This window comes from Coccomyxa subellipsoidea, assembly GCF_000258705.1.
Source record: "Coccomyxa subellipsoidea C-169, whole genome shotgun sequence".
NCBI classification, from domain to species: Eukaryota; Viridiplantae; Chlorophyta; class Trebouxiophyceae; family Coccomyxaceae; genus Coccomyxa; species Coccomyxa subellipsoidea.
Window position 1 is genome coordinate 760,384 of NW_005178031.1, and position 17,321 is coordinate 777,704.

Below are 17,321 nucleotides of genomic sequence, written 5' to 3' on the forward strand. Positions count from 1 at the left end.
ATCCGGTCCCTCAACGTCACCCATGATACGTGAAAGGAATTCCAGAAAGTAGGGTAGTGCGTGAAGGGCAGGACTGCACGTGCCAAAATGGGGATCTGGCATGTCTTTGCAGCTCTCATACTGTCTGCCTCTTCACTCGTCCACTGTTCTGACATTTCTTTCAGAGGCCTAGATCCAGCTCTTGAATTATATTACAGAACAAAGGGCGATTCCTTTGCCTGTCTGGATGGTCTCAAGACCATCAAGTATGAGAACATCAACGACAACTACTGCGATTGCTTTGATGGAAGCGATGAACCAGGTAAGCCAATGCAACTGTTTCGTTGCATAACGTGGCGAGGTTTCATTGAACTCACACCTTCAATCATTTTGGAGACACAATCAGTTCTCTTCACGGACTTACACACCATCCGAGTCTTGCAGGTTCGTCGGCTTGCGTCAATGGAAAATTTTATTGCGCGAACAAGGGATACAATCCTCAGCATCTAAATTCTTCAATGGTGGACGATACCTTTTGTGGTGAGTACAACGTCCCACCTCCCCACACATTTTGGCATTGTGCACAAGACTTCTCTAGAAGCAAGAGCTCTTGTCATTTTTGCAAGCTTGAGAGCGATCTCAGGGGATTGCATGTGCCGCTTTGCAGATTGCTGCGACGGCTCTGATGAGCAGCCAGGCGTGTGCAAGAACACATGCTCTGAGGTAGGCGCAGCAGCACGCGCAGCGCTGAAGGAGCGGGCAGAGGCAGAGGCTGCCGGCTCAAAGCTGAGGGAGGCGTACTTCACCCAGGCGTCAGAAATGATGACCAAGTGGGCGGCAGAGGAGGCCCAGCTGGCAAAGTCCATCGCGGATCAGAAAGCGCTGACAGACAAGTGGAAGGGTGAGCCCCTGCTGGGTCCAGCCATGCCCTGTGTGCTAGATGGCCCTGCCTGCACCCTCCCATGCATTAGAATCTGCATAGCATGCTATATATAAAGGCTGCTGCGATGCACCTAGCTCTGTCGGGTTCTTAATTGAGCCTGTAGAACTGAAATTGAGAGGACCGAGTGTATGTTATGTGCAGTCAAGCATGACGCGGTGGTGGAGCAAGAGAGGAAGCAGAAGGAGAGGGAGGACGAGGCAGCGAGACAAGAGGCCGAGCGTATCGCGAAGACACCCATCGACACTGCCGGCCAGGACACCGCAACCGCCGCCGCCGCTGACGGGGCGGCCGATGCCGCGGTCCCAGAAGAGCCAGCTGGCGACCACATCACTTCCATGGAGCCAGCTCTCACTGGTGAGCTCTCATCTTCTCTGCTCGCCAGACCCCTCCCAGCATGCATGCAACCTCCCTTGTGTGCCCTCTTTTCGAGCCCCCAGCAGTAGTACCGCTCTGGCAGAGCTCAGAGCTCTCTGCAAACTGGGTGAGATGTTGATGTTATTAGAGATACAGGTATGCAGACGTCAAGCTGTTGGTAATGGATGCATGGCAGGCTCGGAGAGTGCGGTGGATGCAGCGGACGAGATAATGAAGGGCGCGATCAAGGAGGCCGCGGAGGGAACAGCGCAGGCGCTAGACGTGCCCCTGGAAGCTGTCGAGCAGGAGGCTGACACGCGCGCCATGAACCCGCACGAAGCCGCCAAGCAGCAGGAACAGCAGGAGGGAGAGACAGCCGAGGAGCGCGCCAAGCGTGTGGCCGCTCAGTGGATCCGCGATGAAACCTCCGACGCCCCCGCCGAGGATGCGCAGGTGTGTTCAGGAGCTAACATAAGTTGCGTGGATGCCACGTTACCTCCTTGATGACATGAGTCTCCTGGTCAGAGAGCACAGCCTGTGGACGCCTGCATGTGTGCCTGGCATTGCACGCCGTGGAAAGTGAATTCCGGACACACATGTAGTAATGCCAAGGTCTGTCCCGTATGGACAGTCAGGAGATTTGTGTCTCAAAGTGAGTGGCAGAGGGTGCGCCAGGGCATTGGTCAACGCCTCTCTGGTGCAGGCAAGGCAGCCTGGCAGGATTATCCAAATTTCATGTTCTTGCGCGTGGCATCACCCTGAGGACTGCTGCAATAGTATAAGACGTATTACACACATGCTTGACCTGCTGGGAGCGCTATGCGCAGCTGTGCTCACCAAAGGATGTCTGGTCTTCATTTCTGCATCTTATGGATGCTGTGTACTGTGGGGCATTGCACTGATGCTGGCGGGCGCATGCCTTGTAGGAGGCCGAGGAGGCCTCCGAAGGTGGTGCTGCCGAAGAAGAAGCTGTTGAGGAGGCTGCGGCTGATGAGGACCTGCCCCAAACTCCAGTGCAGTCAGGTGGGCAACATGAGATGACATCACCCTCTGTCTGTCACCCACAACCCGTCATGCCCTCCAAGACCTTGTGGTGTATCTGGCAGGCTGCCCACCATATACACTACATGATCTATCTGGCATCCTCCTCTTCATTGAAGTTTGGATGCCCAGTTGAGACACAGAGCCAACTGAGTATGGAGTTGAGACACAGGTGCAACTGGAGTGTGCTGTCTCAAGCTGAACAAACACCTGGCAAGCAGAACATTTATGTGTTGCAGGGCCGCCCAGCCTGTTAGGCCGAATCAAGACAGCGGTGCTATCATTCCTGAACGCCACGCCCTTTGGGCCAGCGGAGCACATATCCGACGGGCAGGCGGTGAAGGACAAGTACTGGGAGCACCACAACGTGCTGGCCGACCTGGAGCGGCAGCACGCCGAGGTGCACAAGAAGCTGCAGCTGGACTTTGGGCCCAACAAAGAGTTCCTGCCGCTCCATGGCAAGTGAGTGGCCCATCTACACCCATCTTCCTGCTCTGCATGCATCTGCACACCTGGAACCCACGGACATAAAATTTTCGTGAGCAACATAAGCGCTCTTGCTGCAGCTGTGCAATAGCCATGAGAAACACCATAATTGCCCACAAGATGACTTTATTGTGGTTTAGTCACCCGTGATTGTACACTACCCTTGCCTTTGTTGTGCTGAAGGCTGGCCTCTCTGGCGCGGTGTCTCCTGTCGGCTTTCTGTGGCGGTAGTTTAGTGATGTGTGCATTGGGCGCAGGTGCTTTGAGGCGGACGTGGACAAGTATGTGTACGAGATATGCCCCCACGGCAGCGCGGTGCAGAAGGACGGCGCCGCGCGCGTCAGCCTGGGCAACTGGGAGGGCTTCCGCGAGGGCCACACAGTCATGGCCTTCACCGGCGGCCAGCACTGCTGGAACGGGCCCCAGCGCAGCATGGTGGTGCGCGCTTAGTCATTGCTCTGTTTCTCCGTTGCGGGTGGCCGTCAAACCCCCTCTTGCTCCGCTCGCTGCTGCTCGCAGCAGCATGAGCACGGCCTTGCAAGGAACCACCCTTACTGCGCTTGCGAGAGCACAAGACAGAGGCTTGTTATGATGCAGATCTCTAGTGTAATGTATAGCGCCTCCCTCAACTCAGTGAATGAAAGATCCCGGTGAATTGTGTGAGACACCAACCACCACATGGTGTGCATTATCGGTAATTGATTTGGCTCTGTCCGGATCTTTGTCAATCGTTGTGGCTCATCTACATCATACCAGGCCATGGGCTGGCCAAGGTCTGTGTTCTGATTGGACTTGATCCACATGTAATACCAGCCCCACCCTTGAGGGTTCTCCCCTGTTTTGAGGTGATAGTTTCCTTTGCTGCATGGTTCAAGAGCTGCATCATGGGGAGGATCCAGCTCAAGACAGTTGAAAACACTTTGGAGGAGGATTGAAAAGGGGATCTCTGGTGCTGTCTCTGCACTGGCATCCCTCCTGTAATAAGCTATTCCCTCTGTACACTGTTCCTGTGGCAGCATTCTGTGCTCGCAAGGGGTCATGGTCTGCTGTACATGAAGCCGTCTGAACGTTGATATATGACATCGAATACTTTCTTGTGGCTTTGGCTAGCATTGAGTGTGCTCGCATGCGTACGCAGGTGTCCATCTCCTGCGGCAAGGTGGAGAAGCTGAAGCACGTGGAAGAGCCCAGCAGGTGTGAGTATGTTGCGCACCTCACAACGCCGGCGGCCTGCTCAGAGGAAGTTGCGCGGCAGCTGCAGCAGCAGGTGGAGGAGGCTGAGCAGGCCGTGCGTGCACATGATGAGCTCTGAAGGAGATGCCTTGAGAGCGTTCTGGCGCCTCAATGGCCTGTACTGGATTTGCACTTCTTAACATCATTAGTCTTTCCAGTTAGGTGCAGGTAATAGCCAGGTGAAGACTAACGATACAGAGAGTGACTCCAGGCTTGGATGCGACGGCTTGTCCCTATGGAAGTTGTGTGGCACGTGTGTTGGCAAGTGCATACTGAGAGTTGTATCGAAACTAGGAGAACAGCTTGTTTGAAGTGCTTGATTGGCTTGTTGACTCATTTGCACAGATTATGACAGAGTATCCAGATGAGGCATTCCGTGCATGGGTGCCCTGGATGTTTAGGCAATGTAGGAATACTGAAAGTGGCCACTGGCAGGTGGCACATGCTTCACGGTTTATTCATTGGAACAGCTCACATGCAAAATTGATGACTACTTTTCATTCCAACCTATAACACAAATCTGCACAGCTGGTGCATGAAGCCGGGGAGAACGTGCTTCAAGCATCAGAGCATTACACAAAGGCTCTTACACTCATCGAGACATAAATCCTGCGTTCAATGATGTAGCAGATATTTGAGATTGAGACATTGGTGCACGGTGGCTGAGCAATGCCATCGGTTCACAATGTGCCATTGTCCTCTCAGCCCTAAGTTTGAAAACATCCAGCAAGCAGCAAAGGACATTGCGTTTCAGATCAACGGATGAGCCAATTATGACGCCCCAGCAGATTCTCCTCTTCTCCCACTAGAGAAATTGCCTTGTCCCCAGTTATCGGACACCTGCCTGGCGCTGCAACTGCTTCAGCATCTTCTCCTTGACCCATGCCTTGTTGAAGGGAAGATATGCTGTGAGCCTGGCATCAAACCTGCGGGTGAAAACACTTCAATTTTATGGTGCATGTTACGGAAGTTCCTGCCGATTAGTAGGGTCGAATAAGTCTTGGGACATGTACTGTGTTGGATGATTGAGTGCGAAGGGGGGAGGCTCCTCTTGGGAACTTACACTAGCGCGCTCAGATCATGCTGCACAGCAGGCACACACCAGTCAGGCATCATTCCACAAAGAAGCTTTTCAGCAAACCCGGAACATTGCAGGATACAGTGTGCGACACAGAGGATGTGGGAGGTCACCAGGCGATCCAGCCATGTGAAGAGCTGCTGAACGTCATATGTCAGCTCTCTCTGATGGGGATACTTCTCCTTAAGATCTCTCTCAAACAGGGCGCATATGCCTGCAAGATATACTCAGCTGTTTGACTCACAGTTGACCGAGTCTGCTGCTGCAGTATTATCCCACACAGGCGATGCATTAGATAAAGTATCAGAGAACTTTGTCTGCACAAGAGCACACCGTCCACAGCTCCACTCAGGCTCTCATAATCTAGAAAGGTTCGGCTGTTCTTCGCCTGAGTGCGCTGGATGAGGACGATGGTGTGAGACTTTTCCTGCAAGCAGTTTCAAGCACTTTGAGTATATCAGAGGAGTGCGATGCACCCAACAGGTCACATGTATCTGCAGGGTCTGCATGAGAATCACAGATCAGAAGGGTCGAATGGTCAGTGCTCGCAAGAAGACTAAAGATAGAAAGCCTCCGAGTGTACCCCATACCATCAAAGAAAGATCGTTGAGAAACGCTGTCTTCTGATCCTTTTCAAGCAAGATATCCTTCAAGCCAACGGATCAATGTTCTTGCATACGCCAGACAGTATCACACACTCCCAAGAAATGTCAAACCAGTCGCTAGGATAAGAGCAAAGGTATAGTGCTGACTTTCCCACGCACCACAGGACTGACAGCGCTTCAGTTCTCCCAGCTACTTGATTGAGAATGGCCACCATTCCATGGTGATGTCAACATCCCTGGGTACATCAAGGGTGCATTGCCTGGGTCGAAGCCAATAATAAGCAGATCTGTTTTGCACTTTTTGAGATTCATAGGAGATCTGCGGGCGTGTTTGCCGCCTTGTTGGTGGTGGTTCGCAGCCCCAAACCTTCGCTGACTGCATTGAAAAGGCACAGGTGTTAGATTGAGACCTAACAGCAACGAGTCCTGTCCTCCCATATATCTCGTCGTGCACCAGGACTAGCTTGTACTGCACCGGTTAGGTTTACGCCTTCGATCAAAGACTTGTATTCATTTGAGATGGCGTCTTTCTTGAGCACCGGGCTGGGGTCCCGACTTGCCCTCGCAACACAGCCGCCTCACAGGGGCCTTGGGCACTCACAACCTGCCGGCACGGTCGGCCCATCTTGGACCACCATCACAAGAAGGCAGAGGCTGTACGATGCACAGAGGGTGCGGTCTTGCACTTTTACCTGTCCCAGCATCCAAACCTGGATTCAGTGGTCTTGTTGTTTCCATTGGGATAAGGCCACATGTCGACCGTCAAATCTAGGTCTATGAGGTTATTCGCGCGTCCAGAGGGACCAATTCCTTCCCCACAGTGGGTCGTATAGCTGTCAGTATTTCAGGGAAGCTAGTCTGAAGGGGCCAACAGGTGGGAGCATACCTTGAGCTGGACTTGGCACTAATCTTGCACAGGCGCATGGTCCCCGTCAGCAGCGTGCTAGAAGGACAGGGCATCTGGCGCCAATTTCACAGCGCGCTCGTAGGGTATAGGGATACATTGTAATGACGAAGCTCTGCCTTGTGTCAAAGCAGGGAGAGCCCCCCCACCTGAACGCTGCATCTTGGTGTATTGTGCAGGAGGTCAGTGGGTATGAGGCATCCTCATCCCAGAGCACCGCAACAACCATTCACGGATGGAGTCTTGTCGACAATGGATATGCGGTGAGCCACCTGGCTACAAGTCCATATGCCCACTGTCTGGATGTTGCTCCATTGGAACTGTCATCAGTACACGTCCCCTTGCAAATGCATGATGCCCCCTTTATCAATGTGCAGGGCATGTCCGAGGGACTCTGGGGCGCGACCGTCACCGGAGGCAGGGACGACATCGAGGCAATGCCATCCAGCTCCGAGCGCGTGCTGCGCAAGCAAGTGTCCGCCCTGCAGGTGGGCCTGACCTTCACCCCACTTCTTGCCCCACTCTCTAGAAATCAACTGCATAATCATCATTCTCTATTTACATGCGCTCTGCACAATGCGTACACATGCATGAAAGCACAGCAGAGCCGGGCAGGCGAGCCTTTCGCCACATCCCCACACTCGACCCTTGCCAGGACTGTCTTCAAGCGTCCCTCTTTTCAACAAGATCTCATAGAGTGCCCCACTTACGAGGTCATCTGAGGGTCCAGAGGAATGCAAATTCCTGCCACCCCTTGTGGCGAGGCATTGATCAGCATGTTTGTTTTGCCACTTAGATGCCCAACTCACCCTTGCCATTATGAGCGAGTAGGACCTGACATCTTCGCCCCTTAGAGGCAAGGTACTAAGAAGTTCTGGCCGCAGGTCCAGCTCAGCGTGGCCGAGGGGGAGCTGGACGATGTGCGCAAGACGGCGCGGCGGACGGCAGCGGAGAACGAGGCGCTGCGCGCGCGCATCGGGCACTTTGAGGCGGCCAGCCGCGATAAGCAGCTGGCGCTGCAGCGGGCGCAGTCGGACCTGGCCTTCTGCGGCAATACCGAGAAGCAGCAGCTCTGGTCCTCGCTCAGCGAGTCCAAGCGCCGCATCATCTCCCTGCAGGTGGGGAACAATGCCTTCATCGAACTTTGCGAATTAGTGGGGCTGTCACATCTGCAGAGAGTTCCGCTTCTGGTGGAAAAATATCAATCACTTCCTGCTGAGGGTACATGGCCTTGACTGCCACATCCTCGAAAGTAGACACCTCAAGACATGCACTCGAATTTTTGGCATTAACATGACTGGAACGTCGAGAGCACCGTTTTAAAGGCACCGTTCACACGACTATAGGTTGATAACGGCAACTTCCCACCAGCGATCAAGCGTTTCTAACCGGCGGGGGCTGTGGCTTGCAGGACAAGCTGACGGCGACAGAGACCCGAGCGGCTGCGGTGCAGAAGCAGCTGATGCAGCAGCGAGCGCAGTTCCAGACGTTTCAAATGCAGCACGAGGTCGCAGCCTTCCTGCTTGTCTACGCCCTCTTCAGGCTGCACAGCCACTGAGCGCGCTCGGATCCTGCTCTTGCGCTGTGAGAAGCTCAAGAAAGGAAGCTGCCTACTGTAAAACCATTTCAGCAAACCATCTCCGAGGAGTGCTTGGTGGGTGAAGGATGAGAGCAGAGTAGCCTGTGGGAGTAGGACGGGGTGTATACTTCAATGGAAATTTAGGAACACCTGAACTTTTTAGAGAGCTTTAAGGCCTGCATTCATTATGGCACTTATAACAGGACACTTCTATGTGTTGACTATCCGACATTTCTTAGCTGCTTCTGTGTCTATGATGTGCGAAAATCATAGGAATCTCCCCTAGGTCTGCTTTTTTGTTGCGGCATCGAGTCATCACTATGTTCTGGCTGTCTTTGGGCATAAAATTGTATAATATTTAGGAATGCCTGTCGGCACGTTATATATTTTTTCCCTTGGAACATTTCATAGGAGAGCTGTGTGCAGTTCAGCGACGGTGGATATAGATCAGAAGGACTAAAGAGCAGCCTGTGGGGACAAATCATTCATATGATATGAGTTATGCATGCCCAATTCTGAGACTGCAGAACTGCAGAGCACTGCTGCAATGCTATAAATAATACTTCGAACTTGCTGGAAAGCGTGCATGTGACCCAACATGTAATTAGTCATGAAGGCAATTTGCTATGATAGCACAAGATCCTTGCCTGTACGGACTCGTCTCGCACCACACAGTAATGCACATGCATTCAGTCCATACAAGTTACCTTACAATCAAGTAGGAGCACAAACATATCGCACACTTGCATAGTAGCTACTGGTCAGGCATCTGCATGATAAGTGCAACCCCTCTATTCTCTAGCTACACAATTCCCATTAGAACTACAGCCGCACTTTGAGGACTGTGCCATGGCCAAAATCGCCTCTTATATCAGCATCATGATCAAGGCAGGTGCAAGGGATTCTGCAAATCAGTCATCTTCCTCTTCATCAGTCAAGCTGGTGACGCTGTTGTAGTGTTCCCCAAGGCCAAACGCATGCCTCAGGTAACACAATCGCAGGCTTCTCCCTTCGTCACCTTCGCCTGCAACCAGGCGGTCCTGTCTTGAGTTCACTGTGCAGATCCATTGATTGAAACATGTACTGGCATGTGTCACCATATTTCTCCGCACGTGTATACAAGGACATGAGTATGCACTGGGTATCTGTTACTGCACATCAACTCCACCAAACAGGTGGCAACGTAAGCCAGCAAGAACAGAAACACGTCAGCCAGCAGCTGCACAGCAGCCGCCCATCCTGCCAGCTCACAGCCGCCAGAGCCGAAACCAAGATCAAGGAGGAGACTAAGGGTGCAAAGCGCGGTTCCATTAGCACCTACTCTACAACTCGTCTGCAGACGCGCTCTGCCTCATGGCAGGAAAAGCACGGAGCAACTGTAATGAAAAGGGAAGAGTTTCCATAGAGGCCTTTCTCTCCTATATGACACCTATGCAAACTTTACAGCAACAGTAATAGTAAAAGTGGTGGTAAGAGTAAGCCGCGAGGAGAGGCCACAAGCCGAAGCAGGCGCGTGCACCTTTGAACTCGGCGCCCATGTCGACGCGGGGCATGCCGACGGAGTAGACCGCGATGTGCCGCTGCAGCGCCTGTGCCAGAGCCCCCAGCTCCAGCTGGCCCCCCCACGCCGCGCTGTTCTCCACCGCCACACAGTACGCCTCAAACGCCGCCCCCACGTCTTCGCCGTCCTCCTGCCGCAGAAAGTCAGCAACTTGCCTGTCAGCTCCGCAGTCATAACTGTAGGAGGCTGGCCAAGCTCTAAAATACACGCTCCAGTGTAGACATATCCCGGTGCACCACCAGGCTAGATACTTTAGGAAAATCTAAGCTTAGGCGGCCGCAGCTTGGGCAGTGCATTGGCGGAGTGCTGAGACTTGCGTCTGGCGAAAGATCTCCAAGAGGATTAGCACTTGCATGAGGACTGAAATTGAGCATGGACCTTCATGTCTCTGGCACCTTTGATCCCCTTGGGCACCAGATGTCTCCAGCAGGTAGCACTTCAGACATCTCTTCCACAAGTGCTGGCAAAAACTTCAGTAATTCTGTAATCTATTGGGCCTGACCTGTGGGATGAAGGGCAGGAATTGGTCGGGGTGGGTGCGCATGTAGGCGGCGGCCTTCGCGCGCACGGCCCAGTAGTCGCGCGGCGGCGGCAGCAGCTCCTCGCACCCGGCGGCGCCCAGCTGCTCCTCCACCGCCCGGTACAGACAGTGCCCATCCGCCTGAGCGCCAGACATATTCTTTTAGTGCATACTCCCAGCATACTGTATTGGCCCTGGCTGGCGGGGGCCGGTACAAAGGCTGAGCGCCAAGCCCACGGTCCATTGCGCCTTGCTTGGATCTGGCAAGTCCCAACACGGGGTAGGATTTTGGCGAGACACACCGACACTTCTCGGCAGCTCAAGATGCTGTACTCTCATTTTGTGATCTGTACTCTCCTTTGCGAAGTACAAGCCTGGCAGCTGCATGGGGACGCCATCCAGGGCGGGGCAGCAGGTGCCACCGTCCCTGGAGGGGATGAGATGGCCCTTTAAAACAGAAGAGCGGTAGATCTCAGGCACAATGCGTTCACAAATTGCAATGCAGTGCTCGGCAGGAGCGCACCGGGATGCTGCGCACGGCGAGGCCGAGCGGCGCCAGCGTGGCGGCTAGTTCGCGCTCCTCGATCACGCGGTCGCTGTCTCCCATGGCGTCCTGCTCCTCCGCGATGCGTGCATCCCGCTCCGCCTCCGCCGCCGCCTTCGCGTCCCGCCGCTTCTGCGCCCGCGACGGCTGCGCCCCGCCCTGCCGCCACAACACGCTAGCATTAATATTAATATTATCATAATTACATGCCTTTCCAACCCATGAGGATCAGGTGCGTCACAGCGGCGTTTCTATGACAGCCTTTAAACTTCTCTGTCTTGGGCTCTCCTCCACCAAGTCGAAGACAAATCAACGTTAGCATTATTGGCCAATCCTGGCCGATAATGCTAGCCGATCCAAGTGCAATTTCCCATCTGACCGCATAAAGCATCCACCTTATGGCACTTCTGCCCACATTACGTAACCATCTGAGATTTCTCCCAGCACCAAAGGTCACTTCTCCAGAGGGCGCTAGCAATTGGCAGGCTGGCCAGTGCATCATGCAGTCTGCTGGGCACGCTTGAGCCGCCAGGTGTGCCCCTTCCAGGGCCTAGCCCCACCTGCATGCCTCCAAGTCCGGCTGCTCTGTCTCCGGCTGCTGCCCAACACTAACTGCCATTCAATCACCTCAGGCATCCACCACAAGGCACTTCTGCCCGCACCAAACAAGTGTTTGTGGGGTATGGCGGCTGCGGTGGTGGTGATAGTGGCAGCCCACCCTTTCTTGGCCGTTGTTCAGCTTGGTTTCGTACAGGCTTTCGGCCAGCTGCACCGTCTCATCGCCGGGTGATGATTCTGCAGCCAGCCGCTCTTCGAGGCCGGCCAGCTCGGCGGCGTGGCGGACGCTGATCTCCTTGTCAAGCTTCTCAATGTCATCCTGCATGAGACTTAATGAAATCGGTAGCTACTTAACTCGCCTGCACGTGGAATCAGTGCTGAAGCACCAGACCAGTCCCAGAGTCACAGATCCTGCTCACCTTGCGCTTCTTGCCCAGCTTTTTCATGGCTTCTTTATGAAGCTTCATTTCCTGCGACAGTCAGGTGTTGATATTGGCCATTATTTTTAATTAAGGAGAATGTATCATGCATATAAACACTGACTCCAAGTCAAGCAGACATGCTGACTCATGCTGGCATGGAGTCGCACCCTCTTGTGTCGTTGTGTCATCTGACCCTTGGTCTCCTCTTCGTCATGATCTAAGGCACTCACTGCAACCGCGGGGAACTTTTTCTCCTCTGTCTTGCTTGGCTTCGGCGGATTGCCTGCATTGATGAAACCATATCAGATGCCATCCCTCTTTCCCAGAATGATGCGCACTACATGAAATGCTGGCATAATATAAACTTTTTTTACATCTCACCTGACGACACATCGTCACTTATCTGCGGAGCAACAGGCTCTGCCTGCTTCTGCAAGTCTCCATCGGTCGTTTCTTCAAGAGTTTCAGTCTCAGTCTTGTGCAATGTAGCCTTCACGAAAGCATTCCGACCACCACCTTTCCTACCCATTGTCACGTTGCACCAGCAGTTCCCTCAATTCAGCTTTGCTTGCAAAGAAAGTAAAACGTTAGGTGTGTGTATTGAGAAACTGGGAAAAACGTGCACAATTGATCAACTGGATCTTGCTTGATGCTCAATATGTGTTTCATTTTCTTACATTAGAACGGCACACAACGGACAATTGTCAAGAACTCAAACGTTGGTCAAGCTGGAGGCATATTCAATTCTTTAGTAATCGCTGACGAGGCACCTGCAATGTAGCAACTATGTCCCATACTGAGTCCGAACCTGCCCAGCATTGACTACTTGTGCAGAGATGCTGGTCCCCAAAGCAAAAACCCCAAAGGTCCTGCGAAATTTATAATGAGACCTCTGAACAGACATGCAGCAGGAGGCCGCCATCCACTGCCGGCGGCGCAGCGGCTGCTATCTGTGCAGCACGCCGACGTGCTTCTTCATGTTGAGCACGGGCTTGCCGTCGTGATGGCCCTTCCGCTTCTTGTTCAGCTGTTGGGTATTGGTGCGCTCGTCCCAGGTGGACTTCCTGAGCTTGCATGGCCTGTTGCCAATGTACTGGCCGTCCATCTCCCGCAGCGCCTTCACCCCCTCTATTGTGTCCGTGAAGCTTACAAACCCAAACCCTGCACCACAGCCCGCAAAGTCTGACTTAGCGATCTTATAGCCAAGCATGCATGCATGATGATGACGCTCTCTGCTCTGCCGTATGTGAGACTCTCTCACTGGTCATGACAACAGCATTTTTCGCAAGCCGAATCAGTTGCATATTTCTTCAGGCTAGGTGAAAATGCAGTGAATCACATGACATGAGAACACAGCACGCTCTGCATTCATGCGATGTGATGCTTCCAGCAGCGTGGCATCCAATGTGCCACGGAGGCAGCAGGCGCGCACCTTTGGTTTTGTTGGTGTGCTTGTTGCGGATGACCTTGGCCTTGGCGAAGGACGTGAACTTCTGGAACGCCTTTGTCAGCACATCGTCATTCACTTCATTGCCCAGATCGCCCACAAAGATGCGAAAGTCGTTCTCCGGCCACTCTGTGAGCGTGGGGTCCCACCACTTCTCCCCTCCGGCCGCCCTTGGCATTGCCGGCGGCTTCTTCTTTTTCTCATTCGCTTCCTTTTCCAATGCCGCCTGCGCACACCATCACATCTGGCCTCATCCTCAAGACTTCAAGACTGAATATTATCAGCTGCACTCACAAGTTCCATGGCTCTTTGCAGGCTCTGTAATATTTGAGGGCGCATTTACTAAAGCTTGTGCATTTCTGCTTTTCTTTGCTTTGGAGTCTCACAGCACAGCCGCAGATTGCATAAGCATTTTGGGACACCGCTTCAGCAACAGCACCGCTTCAGAACTTCAAGCCAACACAATTAAGAACTTGATATGCATGTGCAGAAGATGTAGCAGCACCTTCACTCCAGCCAGTGCATCGTGCTGCGAGTGGGCGCCGCCGGATGGACCCGCGGCCGATGCGTAGACCGGCATCGGTCCTGCTGGAGCGCCGCTGGCCGCTGACGCGTACTGCGGGTACTGGGGCGCTGCATAGTAGTTGGAGGGCATCGGCTGCACCCCAAGAAGCAAAATTTCAACACTTAAAGTTAATATCACTCAGCAAAAGGACACCTTCCTGCTTCTTTTCTGGAGCACAGCAGATGACAGCGGTGTGCATTATCAGGTGAAGGACCAGATGCAATGAAGAGGCCGAGAAAGAAGTTTCATGACTGGGAACGGGGCAGCAATCGGGCTGACCTGCTGAGCCACAGGCCTGGGTGGCGCGTAGCTGTGCTGTGGGGCCTGGTAAGGTTGGGGTGCGTAGGCTGCTGCGGGAGGTGGCAAATGCGTTGCGCCTGGTGGTGGGTATGCTGGGCCAGCCTGTTGTGGCGGTGGTGGCAGCTGCACACAAACATCAGCAGCTTGCAAGTGGCGCCTCCTTCTGATCATTCTGAGATTTTGTTGGTCTACATTCTCACTCATGCATGTGATCCGTGCGAAAAGCAGCGGCAGAGCCTTTTCTGGGTCACATAATTCTCAGCAGGAGGCTCAGAGTTTACCTGGGCAGCAGGTGGCATGTGCAGAGATGCCGGTGGTGCTTGCAGGTTGGATGGAGCGGAGCCTGCACCAGCAATCGCATTAATCTGCCTTGGATGACACTAAGCAAGATCTTAGACAGAAAAAAAGAGGGTAATCTGAGATCGGGTTTGGAGCCAAGTTCCAGGACGCTCACCATGAAAGTGCGGTGGTGGTGGAAATGCGGCGGGACGTGGCTGAGAGGATACTCCTGGTGGCCCAGGGAGCGGTGGTTGAGCCTGCGTGTCATCACCACGAGATTGAGACTGGTGATGCAGACCCCATATTTCTTCAGCAACTGACCTTTGGGTGGCTCGTTATTGCTTGTGCATATAATTTCCAAGTTTTGCATTTTCTGGTTCCTTGCTTGCCATCGCATCATGTTCAATCAGCATACCCCTTTTACATCTCACAGGTCAGATTCATTTTGCGAATTGCTCGATGAATCTCCAGATCTTTTATCAAATTAGATTCTTATAGTTATTCTCCTATTACCATACCTGGAAACCATTTGAACCAGCAAGCTCCGCTTCGAACCTCGCCAGCTCTGCCTCTAAGTGGGCCATGCTTTCTCTTTCTTTCTGACGTACTCTGCTATACCAGCTCGTCTAAGAATGGCTCAGTATTCCGGTTCTTCTATTTGTTAAGAGGAGTTTGAAATAGCTTCTCTTGTGCAAGGCTTGTGCAAGCAACGATCAAGCCAACCCGCATAATGCAGTGACTAAGAGATTACAGTTTGTAGAAGCCACATGCAGGGACTTGCAAACTTGCTTGCAGGATTGCCCCAAAGCTCACAAAGCTGCAACAGTACTTGAGATAATCGTTTCTTCGTATTTCATGTGAAGATACAGCTGCTGTTCGTCCACAGTATTCCCGGCCGCATCAATCCGGGAGTCAATCCACGGTGGCCTGATGGAATGTGAAACAGTACTTATATGCGCAATGTTGCATCCAATGCAAGCTGAGTCTGATAAACAAAGTTTCCTTGAAGGGAATCCCTTCAGTAAGAATCCCTTCAGTGACACAGCGGTAGTGTGACCTATCAGAGGCTTGATGCCTGCAGCCCCCTGACCAGCGGCTGCACATCCGCATACACCTCGTCTGGAGAGCGATCAGCATTGATCTTCCGCACTTTTCCCTTCTGCTCGTAGAAGTTGATGATGGGCATGCTGCTGTCCACAAACACCTGCAAGCCATCATGTCATGACAATGCAAAATCTAACTATGTGCTGAATTACTTATAATAGCAGAAGCAACGTCAGGGACTTCAAGGAAGCCGATGTATTGCAAGGTGGTCATTTGCAGGCTGCTGGCCAACCTTGAAGCGCTTGCGGATGGTCTCAATATTGTCATCAGTCCTGCCCGCCTGGCGTGACAGCAATCTCTGCTCCATGACAGCCTCGGGGCAATCGAAGAACAGCACAAATTCTGGCTCAATGCCGGTCTGCGTTACACAAGAAATTATGGCTCAGCTAACCTCGATGATGCATTGAATCTTGGCTGCAGGACAGCAGACCACTTTGCTCAAGTTGAAACAAGGTGTTTGCGCAGAAGAAACCAGCCAGACACCTGGCTCTCGAAGGCAGATCTGTTCTCCTCATTGCGCGGGAACCCGTCTATGAGAACCTGCTGCTTGCCTCCCTTCAGCATGGCTTCCTCTAGCAGGCTAATGGTGACCTGCAATGACAGCATTGATCGTGTGAGAGGATGCTGCTGCAGCTTGTGGACGTCCCAGAGGTCTATGTGCCAGCCACCTGCCGAAAACCGCTCGTTTCTTTTGTTGGGCCAGGATATTACCCGGGTTATCGATCGGGAATATATTTGAGTAAGCAACAAAGTTATTATCTGATATTTGCATTACAAAGGAAGGGAGTACACACCCTTGAGGGCACAATCTGGCCTTGCTTGATCATCTCAGCCACCATGTTGCCGTCCGGCGTCCCAGACTTCATGTGAGCACGCAGCAGATCCCCAGCACTCAGGTGCAGGAGACCAAGTTCCTCCACCATCTTTGCACACTGCTCAGCAAAGCACACCACCACTCAGCAGCAATACACACCAGTATTCCTAGTCTGTGCACTTCCCCGCTACTTGAATCGTCCACCGTTGGCACTGGAGACAGATGCACCATATGGAGTGCAACTCATCAAATGGGATCTCCCTGCATGCCAACAAACCGATCTGCAAATCATGATCACACAGAACTGTCTTGCAAAGGATACTGATTAGCGGACCTGGGTGCCCTTGCCGCTGCCAGGCCCGCCCAGCACGAAGATGACCTGCGGCTTTGCCTTCACAGCCTGCATGCCTGCATTGGCCAGGTTGATGCCACCCTGCATGGGAAATCACTACCGGCTCAGAGCTCATATTTGACTATCTCTAGACTCTGGGATAAGCTAATTGCGCATGCAGGAGTTTGATTGCCAAGTGCGTGACAGGGTGAAGGCATGCTCACCGCTGTGTCTACTGAAGCTGCAGAAGGATTGCATGTTGCCTCAGTGGGCAAGGCCACCGATGCCAGGCCCGCTGCGGCAAATCCCAGGCCGAGGTGCGACCACGGCATTCTCTGCACGCACAACAGGCTGTTGGCAAACAGCATGAAAACCCCACAAAGGGGGTACGGCAATATCTTCGCTGTGCACCCCAAGCACAATGGCTTTAACAAAATAATATTGTTACATACAAAGCGTGCACTGCACGATCCCCCTTTTTGGGATTACAATACAAACAAAGGGACCATAAAACAAGATCTCACCTTGGACTGAACGGGCAGACAAGAGGCACACGCCATAGATCTTAAATCAGCAGCCTGCTGTACCTTGCTGCTGCATTCAGAAGCCGTCCATCTGAGCTGCCTAATTATTTGCTGCAGGTAGCGCGCTCTGAAGGACATCCTGGCACCTTC

At 53.0% G+C, this 17,321-nt stretch overlaps 6 protein-coding genes across 6 annotated transcripts; 2 read left to right on the plus strand and 4 right to left on the minus strand.

The window, feature by feature from the left end:
• Window positions 1-11: 11 nt before the first annotated feature.
• Window positions 12-4,513, plus strand: COCSUDRAFT_48116 (hypothetical protein). Its single transcript, XM_005645933.1, has 9 exons — window positions 12-301; window positions 424-519; window positions 647-880; window positions 1,064-1,276; window positions 1,473-1,729; window positions 2,203-2,299; window positions 2,557-2,779; window positions 3,061-3,241; window positions 3,942-4,513. Exons 1-9 carry the CDS (start codon window positions 88-90, stop codon window positions 4,113-4,115), a joined length of 1,689 nt encoding a protein of 562 aa, XP_005645990.1. The 5' UTR covers window positions 12-87; the 3' UTR covers window positions 4,116-4,513.
• Window positions 4,514-4,610: 97 nt separating this feature from the next.
• Window positions 4,611-5,899, minus strand: COCSUDRAFT_30031 (enhancer of rudimentary). The gene is made up of 5 exons (XM_005645934.1): window positions 5,705-5,899; window positions 5,448-5,541; window positions 5,228-5,328; window positions 5,100-5,119; window positions 4,611-4,962 (listed from the first exon to the last, which is right to left on the minus strand). The coding sequence occupies exons 1-5, from the start codon at window positions 5,705-5,707 to the stop codon at window positions 4,866-4,868; spliced, it is 315 nt and encodes a 104-aa protein (XP_005645991.1). The 5' UTR covers window positions 5,708-5,899; the 3' UTR covers window positions 4,611-4,865.
• Window positions 5,900-6,095: 196 nt separating this feature from the next.
• Window positions 6,096-8,820, plus strand: COCSUDRAFT_53993 (hypothetical protein). The gene is made up of 5 exons (XM_005645935.1): window positions 6,096-6,391; window positions 6,803-6,886; window positions 7,001-7,111; window positions 7,508-7,741; window positions 8,035-8,820. The coding sequence occupies exons 1-5, from the start codon at window positions 6,239-6,241 to the stop codon at window positions 8,179-8,181; spliced, it is 729 nt and encodes a 242-aa protein (XP_005645992.1). The 5' UTR covers window positions 6,096-6,238; the 3' UTR covers window positions 8,182-8,820.
• A 590-nt stretch (window positions 8,821-9,410) lies between these two features.
• On the minus strand, window positions 9,411-11,831 carry COCSUDRAFT_56666 (cysteine proteinase; the record flags this gene model as incomplete). The annotated part of the gene is made up of 6 exons (XM_005645936.1): window positions 9,411-9,421; window positions 9,722-9,893; window positions 10,266-10,424; window positions 10,807-10,986; window positions 11,546-11,704; window positions 11,805-11,831. The coding sequence occupies 6 exons, from the start codon at window positions 11,829-11,831 to the stop codon at window positions 9,411-9,413; spliced, it is 708 nt and encodes a 235-aa protein (XP_005645993.1).
• Window positions 11,832-12,753: 922 nt separating this feature from the next.
• On the minus strand, window positions 12,754-13,432 carry COCSUDRAFT_17533 (RNA-binding domain-containing protein; the record flags this gene model as incomplete). Its single annotated transcript, XM_005645937.1, has 2 exons — window positions 12,754-12,968; window positions 13,240-13,432. 2 exons carry the CDS (start codon window positions 13,430-13,432, stop codon window positions 12,754-12,756), a joined length of 408 nt encoding a protein of 135 aa, XP_005645994.1.
• Window positions 13,433-15,458: 2,026 nt separating this feature from the next.
• On the minus strand, window positions 15,459-16,722 carry COCSUDRAFT_17599 (uridylate kinase; the record flags this gene model as incomplete). Its single annotated transcript, XM_005645938.1, has 5 exons — window positions 15,459-15,602; window positions 15,735-15,860; window positions 15,986-16,093; window positions 16,297-16,437; window positions 16,651-16,722. 5 exons carry the CDS (start codon window positions 16,720-16,722, stop codon window positions 15,459-15,461), a joined length of 591 nt encoding a protein of 196 aa, XP_005645995.1.
• Window positions 16,723-17,321: the final 599 nt, after the last annotated feature.

What these genes read in the sequence shown, in the direction of transcription:
- COCSUDRAFT_48116 (XM_005645933.1), top strand. Translation starts at nt 88, where the DNA reads ATGGGGATCTGGCATGTCTTTGCAGCTCTCATACTGTCTGCCTCTTCA. An exon ending in TGATGGAAGCGATGAACCAG is followed by an intron (nt 302 to 423) that starts GTAAGCCAATGC and finishes CGAGTCTTGCAG; the next exon opens with GTTCGTCGGCTTGCGTCAAT. An exon ending in GGCCCCAGCGCAGCATGGTG is followed by an intron (nt 3,242 to 3,941) that starts GTGCGCGCTTAG and finishes ATGCGTACGCAG; the next exon opens with GTGTCCATCTCCTGCGGCAA.
- COCSUDRAFT_53993 (XM_005645935.1), top strand. Translation starts at nt 6,239, where the DNA reads ATGGCGTCTTTCTTGAGCACCGGGCTGGGGTCCCGACTTGCCCTCGCA. An exon ending in AGCAAGTGTCCGCCCTGCAG is followed by an intron (nt 7,112 to 7,507) that starts GTGGGCCTGACC and finishes TTCTGGCCGCAG; the next exon opens with GTCCAGCTCAGCGTGGCCGA. An exon ending in GCCGCATCATCTCCCTGCAG is followed by an intron (nt 7,742 to 8,034) that starts GTGGGGAACAAT and finishes TGTGGCTTGCAG; the next exon opens with GACAAGCTGACGGCGACAGA.
- COCSUDRAFT_30031 (XM_005645934.1), bottom strand. An exon ending in CCTGAGTGGAGCTGTGGACG is followed by an intron (nt 5,329 to 5,447) that starts GTGTGCTCTTGT and finishes TATATCTTGCAG; the next exon opens with GCATATGCGCCCTGTTTGAG. An exon ending in TCACATGGCTGGATCGCCTG is followed by an intron (nt 5,120 to 5,227) that starts GTGACCTCCCAC and finishes CCTGCTGTGCAG; the next exon opens with CATGATCTGAGCGCGCTAGT.